General features: G+C 41.1%; 2 protein-coding genes across 2 annotated transcripts; both read right to left on the bottom strand.

The window, feature by feature from the left end:
- Window positions 1–1029: 1029 nt before the first annotated feature.
- Window positions 1030–2317, bottom strand: LOC149491000 (uncharacterized). The gene has a single exon (XM_089695384.1). It carries the CDS (start codon window positions 2054–2056, stop codon window positions 1205–1207), a length of 852 nt encoding a protein of 283 aa, XP_089551510.1. The 5' UTR covers window positions 2057–2317; the 3' UTR covers window positions 1030–1204.
- A 3212-nt stretch (window positions 2318–5529) lies between these two features.
- LOC149490999 (uncharacterized) lies at window positions 5530–6977 on the bottom strand. Its single transcript, XM_089700042.1, has one exon. The coding sequence runs from the start codon at window positions 6907–6909 to the stop codon at window positions 5530–5532; it is 1380 nt and encodes a 459-aa protein (XP_089556168.1). The 5' UTR covers window positions 6910–6977.
- Between the last annotated feature and the right edge of the window lie 955 nt (window positions 6978–7932).

The following is a 7932-nucleotide window of genomic DNA, read 5'->3' as shown; positions in this document are numbered from 1 at the left end:
TTAACTATGGCTTCGACTTTATCTTTGAGCGGTTTAATTCCATCTACGCTCACTTCGTGACCTAAGAATTCTATACGCGACTGTCCGAAGCTACACTTGCTTAAGTTTATAGATATGCCGTATGTATTGAAACGTTCGAATACTAACTTCAAATGTTCTTGATGTAAAGTCTCATTTTCGCTGGCAATTATTACGTCATCTAAATAACAAAATAAAAAATCGAGACCTTGTAAAACGGTATTGTTCATAAAACGTTGAAACGTTTGTGCGGCGTTCCTTAGGCCAAAACTCATACGGGGAAATTCGAAAAGTCCGAAAGGAGTAATAATAGCAGTTTTTTCTATATCGCATGGGGCAACTTTTATGCAGTGATAGGCTCTATTTATGTCCACTTTTGAATATATTTTCTTATTAGCCAATATAAAAGTAAAGTCGTGTAATCGCGGAACTGGATATCTGTCGGGCTTTGTTATTGCGTTGAGCTGTCGATAATCTCCGCACGGCCTTAACTCTCCATTCTTTTTAACTACAATATGAAGCGGACTAGCCCAAGCACTTTTAGAAGGCCTACAGATACCTAATTCTTGCATAACCCTGAACTCTTCCTTCACCTTTTTGTATCTATCCGGGGGTAACGGTCTAGCTCTAGCATGAATAGGTGGGCCGCTCGTCTCTATATAATGCAAAACGTTATGCGATGTAGTTTCTTTAAACGACATCGGTTTAGTAATGTCAGGAAACATATTTAATAAATCGTAATACGGATGACTTTTGCACACAGAATTTAGCGATTGTTGCGTACACGAAACTAAGGAGGCTAATACATGTAAATCGGTAGTTTGATCAATTAACTTTTTTCGATACAAATCAACTAATAATTTATGATGTGTTAAAAAATCAGCTCCCAATATTGGCTGTTTGACGTCTGCTAAAATGAAATCCCAACGGTACGGTCTTCTTAAATTAAGGTTTAAAACAATTGATTTAATGCCATAAGTTGCAATTTCTGTACCGTTAGCAGCGTATAATTTAAGATCGGATCGACATAATTTATGATATTTAAATGGATTTTTAGATACGGGCAAAACGGAAACATTGGCACCGGTATCTACTAAAAATTTTAAATTAGTGTTTGTATCTATTACCATGAGACGGCTGCACGGCGTGATGGTACAGACCTCCGCCGTAGTCTGCACCTGCCTGTCTAGTTTTCCGGCTGGGCGGCTGCTGCGCTGGGGCTGTGGCTCCTCTTCCACGCGCACGGCTGGATGCACCTGTGAGCGCGCTGCCGGAACCTGAAGTGGTAGCTGCACAACCAGTCGGGTCCGCCGGGACGACGTCGCTTCGAAGATGACCTTGACGACTCTCGATGATTGCGTGACGGTGTTCTGGGTCGCCGATGTGCTCGTGATCGTGAGCGCTCGATGTTAGCAAGGCGCACGTTTATTTTCGCCAATTCCGCTGAAAGGGTGGCTACTTCAACGTCTTCGTGACTGGAACTCCTGTGTCTCACTTCCGCCACCTGATTGGAACGTGTGGCTTCTGCGACGTTATCGGCGATCACTGCTAGGCTGTTAAGGTCTTTCGTTTCAGCGACCACAAGGACGGCCTTAATTGTAGGTGGCAGATGACCCTGCCACAAAACTCGAAGTGTATCATCTGGAATTTTGTCCCTGGCCAGGTCACGCATCCGGTGCAATAGTTGGGAGGGTTTCTGGTCTCCCAATTCCATTTCTCCAATTAGTTTTTCTATTTGACGGTTTTTGGAATCCTCGAATAATGTTAAAAGTTTATTTTTTAATTTTTGGAATTTGTCTGTGTCCGGCGGTTTTTCTAAAAAATCTGTGATTTGTACTATTACGTCTTTCGGTAACTTAGATATGACTAAGTCGAATTTGCTTTCGTCACCTAATTTCTGCGGGGCCAAAATTGCTTCCACACGATAAAACCACACACGCGGCTGGTCCACCCAAAAATCTGGTATCCGGGACGAAACTGTAACGGCGAAAACTTCCGACGACGGCATCGCTCCAAGGTTTGATGTAGGCATCGTCATATTTAAAATTTAAATTCTTCTAATAAATCTTCGTCTTCAAAATAATATTTAATTGTATTAGAATTTCTTGATGTTCTTTGTCGGGGGTCACCAATGTTGAGTAGTGCTTCTGCCCCCTAAGGTTGCCCCAAATAATAATGCTTTTCCTTTAATCACTTTATTACTCTTCACAATATATGTGTTGTTAGAACTAGCCGTTAAGCACTACTAACTAATAATTCTAATAAAATGTAGAAAGCGTCGGGGAAACAATGTGGACGCACACATATACAAAAAGCTCGATCAGCGAATTGTACATGTGTGTCCCTACACCCCCTATACCAGTATGACCTGTTATGTAAGTGATTTGAATGTGGAGACCCTTATTGAGGCAATTTAGAAGCACCACACGTATACTTAAAATCAAGGGGTGACAGGATTTAGATCGAAAAGGATTAGATAGAAGGGCTTGGAGGCAGCTTAATGAGTCGGAAAATATAACCGCTTTATCAAGGTTGTGAGAGTTAATGAAATTGAGGGCTTCGAGGATGCCTGTAGCTTCACCAGTGTAAACAGTAGATAAAGGGGGGCACTTAAACTGAAGAATAATGCTGGATTGAGGGTACCAAACAGCGACTCCCACACATGACATATCGGACATTTTTGAGGCATCGGAAAAAAAGAGGTGCCAATTGGGCCATTTATTGGCTACAATTTCATTAAATGTAGCATTAGCGTTAATTGTGTCTTTAGTTATGCCACAATTTAAAAGTATGGGTGGATTGTACGTAAGTGACTGGAAGTTAACGGAGAAGAGAGGATAAAGTTCAAACTGAACAGTAGGATCAGGCAGACGGGTGAATCTTATGAAGCTTTTTAGTAAACAAGAAAAATTAGCAGAGGGTCGGAGATTTTGACTAGTGGAGATTTGAAGGAGATTATGGAGTTTGAGCTAAAGGATATGGGAAGAGTTATAGATGGATTTAAAAAAATATTTATCACACAGATACTGTCTGCGGAGAGCTAGGGGAGGGTCAACACACTCAACCTGCAGGGCGTTAACCGGGGTAGATTTCATTGCTCCGGTAATCAAGCGTAGACAACGAGATTGCACTTTGTCTAGTTTATTCAGTGCCGTCTTATTGCATGGATCGAGTATGAAAGAAGCATAGTCTAAGTGACTACGCACCACAGCATTATAAATAAGTTTCTGACAGTATGGGTGGGCCCCCCACCACACTCCTGCCAGAGATCGTAATATATTAATCCCTTTTTCGCATTTTTGACTGATGTAGTTAACATGTGGGGAACCAGATAACCTTGAATCCAATATAACGCCTAGATACTTAACTTTATTAGTGACTGGAATTGGTTCATCGCCCAGTATTAAGGTTGGTGCGGGAATGTGGCGCTTTTTAGTGAAAACTACAACACAACATTTTGGTACAGATACAGTCATACCATGATCCGACAGCCAATCACGAAGATACGACAAAGCTGAATTAAGGCGCGAGGTGATTTCATCCATGTCATGGGACTGAGCAAATAAGGTTATGTCGTCTGCATATTGAAGTATGTCACAGAATGATGTGACCGTCGTGTCCAAGTTGAAAGTGTAGATAGCATATAGGAGAGGACTTAATACCGATCCTTGAGGGAGCCCCTTCCAGGTAAGCCTAGTGGAGGAAATATGAGAGTTATGGCGCACTTGTATGGATCTTGACATTAAAAGATTGCAGATAAATCGTATCATCCTCACTGGGATACTCAGCTGTAACAATTTGTTTCTGAGTAACGGAAGAAGTACGTTATCGTAGGCTGACGCTATATCTAAAAAGACGCCTGCCAAATACTGTTTTCTTTCAAAGGCCGATCGAATGTCTGTGGATAAAATGCCTAAACAATCCAGTACACTCATACCCTTTCTAAATCCAAATTGAGACCTGGATAACAGTCCCCTATTTTCTACAAGCCACTCAAGTCTATTTTTAACCATGTGTTCAGCTATCTTAGACAGACACGAAGAAAGAGCGATTGGTCGATAGGAGTCGGCACAAGAGGCTTGTTTGCCTGGTTTTAGTATAGGAATTATGAGATGCGATTTCCAAGAGTCAGGGATGTAACCGGATTCATAAAATAAATTTACTAAGTTTAAAAAGTACTGTTTGGTTATGGGACCGGATTGGCGTATGAAAGAATAAGGAATGCCATCTAATCCGGGAGAGGAGTCTAAGAGACCGCTGAGGGCTACATTTAGCTCTTCCAGGGAGAATATGGCTTCCATATTGTTATCATGAGACGAGACGAGCGGACCAGTGGCCATAGGGAAAGAATCTAAAGACGGGACAAAGGGAGGGGAGAACTTATCAGCGAACTCTTCAAGCCACACTGAGGAGTCATTGGAATCTATGTCGTTACAAGAAAGAGAGCCACGAAATTTACGTATGTTCTTCCAAATAACTGTTGCAGGTGTTCTAGGCGACAGACTCTCGCAAAAGGTTTGCCAGCCTGCTTTCTTTTTATTTTTAAGAAAAAGCTTGGTACGAGCGGCTATTCTTTTATAATATATAAAATTGTCAACGGACATGGAAGCATTATACTGAATTTCGGCCTCTCTCCTTGAGTTGACAGAAGCTGAGCATTCATCGTCCCACCATGGCGGAGAGACCTTGCGAGAACCAGAGTTAGAAACGGATTTAAGAGGGATATTATTCGCTGCTGCGTTTTTAATACAATCCACAAAGTCAGAATAAGTACGTAGATCATTATCAAGAGAAACGGAAGGAAGGGACTCAACCAGATTGTCAAGACCAGTAGCATAATCCTGCCAGTTTGCTTTACAAAGTCTATAAATAAGTAGGGGTGGGAAAGGGGAAGTCAATGGGATAAAAGACTGGGAAAGGGAAGAGAGAAGAGGAAAGTGGTCGCTACCATGAGTACTAGAAAGAGTTAAATTGGTGAGGGATGGAGCCAAGGAGGAAGAACAAATACATAGATCAACTACAGAGGAGAGACTCTGATTAGGAAGGACTCTCCTAGTGGGAGATCCATCGTTAATTACACAGAGGTCAAGGTCATCAAGCAGATCCATTAGCAGGTGCCCAAATGTATTGCAAACAGAAGATCCCCAAGAAGTGTGCTGAGCATTAAAATCGCCTAATACTAAAAGAGGAGACGGTACGGAGGAAAGTATAAGTGAAAGATCAGGTATAATAGAAGGATGAGGATGAGAAATGTAGACAGAAATAATAGAGACATTATTGCATCTTGCAGCCACAGCGTTAATACGCTGATCATGCATAGGCAATAGAATACGAGAGAAATTTAAACAATGTTTAAGTAAAAGTGCTGTTCCAGCATACCCATCGGCTCTGTCATCTCGCAGACAGAAAAAGCCAGGAATCCGAAAGTGACTTCCGGGAACTAGCCATGTCTCCGAGATGGCTAGTTCCCGGATCGCTATAGGGTTGTGGGTTGAAATAAGGTCAAGTACTTCATGACATTTCGGACGAATGCTTTGAGCGTTCCACTGGAGGATTGTGAGGGCCATTACTGTTAAATAGAGAGATGAGATTTATAAGTCTATGGGCAACGTTGGTCGGTATTGAATCTGTTTTTTTAAGAAAAGTTTCTAAGGCTGAAACATAAAGCTCAACATTAGAGCTAAGTACAACCGGGGGGTTTTGGGTTAAGGCACAACCATTCGGTTGAGTAGAGGGTATTTCTTGAGTTATTTGGCGGTGTGCAGCTACATCATATGTTTTACCTAGTGGTGCATGAGTGCGAGGGGGTATAGAATAGGTCTTTTTGTATGAAATTTTATTAAGAGGACGAGTTTGACGAACACTATTGGATTGTTTCATAGAAGGGGTGGGGAAAACAGGTGATTGTTGTAATCTGGGCGCAAAAACGAAACTGGCTGTTTTCGAAAAGGGTCTGTACACTGAAGGGGTAAGCTTAGAGGCTTCCTCGAATGAGATACCTTCTGTGGCCATCAAAAGTTTAATTGACTTTTGGCGGCTGTGTTCCGGGCAATTTTTGTCAATGGCGAAGTGAGTGCCATTGCAATGGACACATAGTGCTTGAGATTCTTGAATGGGACAGGAGTCACCCGAGTGGTTTTGTGTACATTTGTAGCACCTCTCTTTTGAGCGGCACTGGTCGCGGATATGCCCAAAGCGACAGCACTTGTGGCACTGGATGGTTGGGTAATGGTAAATTTCTACAGGAAGTGAAGTGTATCTACAATAGATTTTTGATGGCATTGCTTGACCTAAGAAAGTTAGAACCACCGTTTGGGATGGAACCCAAGTTGTAATTCCATCAAGGCTAGCTTTTTTGTTAAGTCTACGTGCTTTAAGTATGCGACCGTGCCTGTTAGGGAATTCTGCACACTCCACCAAATCATCCATGGTCCATTCTATCGGTATTCCTTTTACAATACCCATGCGGGTGATATGATAGGTAGGAATGAATGCCTTAAATTTAGCTTCGGCCAAAGCAGGTAAAGATAAGAAATTATTAGCATCCTCAGCTGATGCAAACTCAACCGATATCCTGTTGCGGCCAACAGATTTTACTCCGTCTCTTAAAATATTAGGTACTTTTTGGCTATATAAGAAAGATCCAAATTTGATCGGACGGATGGACAGGCCGGCAGAAGGATCGTTTTCTACGCGAGATACGTGGACAATGTATGGTCCTACTTCATCACCACTATATCTTATAGGATTATTTAAAATAGGATCAACAAATATAGACGGATTAACAAGTGAAATGGGATCAGATGGAACAAAGCGTTTGGTTGGAGATTCATCTGTAGACTCAGGTGACGGACACCTTTGCCTCTTATTCTGAGAGATGTCCAATTCCATGCTTCTTTCCTGGACGTCCGGGGGCTTAGGATCGGGTGGATCAGGGCCAATATTAGTGAATTGTTAGTACACTTACCACTATAACCACAGACTAAACACTTAAAGACGAACACAAAACAGCTCAAAGTGAATATATTATTGTTAAAATAGCCAAAACACTAAATTAATAACCCAAACACGTGTGACAGAAATCACGCCAAATGTCAAAGTCCTATTTAGATTTCTATGACTACCGGTCTTATCAAGCAGAGATTGTCAGTGCTGTCAGGAGTAAAATAGTCGATATATCGATTAAAACGAATGTATATTTATTTTCATTTTTAGTTTTATATAAAATTCAAATGCTTTATAAATCAGAAATATAAGTTAACTGCGTTACATATTTTATTTTTAACTTTTTAGCACGCTATTTATTATCATTTTTACTCATGGCGGCCGCAGTTTGTAAGAATATTTCTGAAATGTAGCTGGCCGCTTCAATTTTAATTACAATGTCATGTTTGTCGTTTGACTTTTGACATTTGATTGAGGTTTTTCGTTTCGTGGTTAACTTATTTTCTTCATCTTTATCGACTTTCGCTACGTATTACGGACACTGACGATCTCTGTTATTACTACCAACCAACGCTTGCACACCGGACTTTGATTATTTGATGATTTGCCTTTACGACTCACTACTGCTACCCTACCTGGACACCGACTTTGCATCCGATTTTTCATTTAAAAGATAACGCAATAATATCAATTATACAAGGGTGGGCTGCTCCTCTAACGGTTAGTGGATTAGTATTATCTAAGGTATTTAGTACTAGCTATTGAAATCAAACAAAAACGTAAACACACATTGTTTTATATATATACTAGCGGTCCACCCCGGCTTCGCCCGTGGTACCTACATGTTTAAACTATTCTATCTCTCAAGTTGGATCGAACTCCACATGGTGTGCGAATTTTATTATAATTGGTTAAGTGGTTTAGAAGTCCATTGAGGACAAACATTGTGACACGAGATTTATATATATT

Source organism: Colias philodice, chromosome 1 (genome assembly GCF_061535455.1).
Source record: "Colias philodice isolate Cphi_HAF_F1 chromosome 1, ilColPhil1 Martin Lab GWU primary, whole genome shotgun sequence".
In the NCBI taxonomy this organism is placed as follows: Eukaryota; Metazoa; Arthropoda; class Insecta; order Lepidoptera; family Pieridae; genus Colias; species Colias philodice.
The sequence above is the reverse complement of the archived record's forward strand: the minus strand, read 5'-3'. Positions and strand labels throughout refer to the sequence as shown.

Coding starts and splice junctions, on each gene's coding strand:
- LOC149491000 (XM_089695384.1), bottom strand. CDS start 2,056: ATGACGATGCCTACATCAAACCTTGGAGCGATGCCGTCGTCGGAAGTT.
- LOC149490999 (XM_089700042.1), bottom strand. CDS start 6,909: ATGGAATTGGACATCTCTCAGAATAAGAGGCAAAGGTGTCCGTCACCT.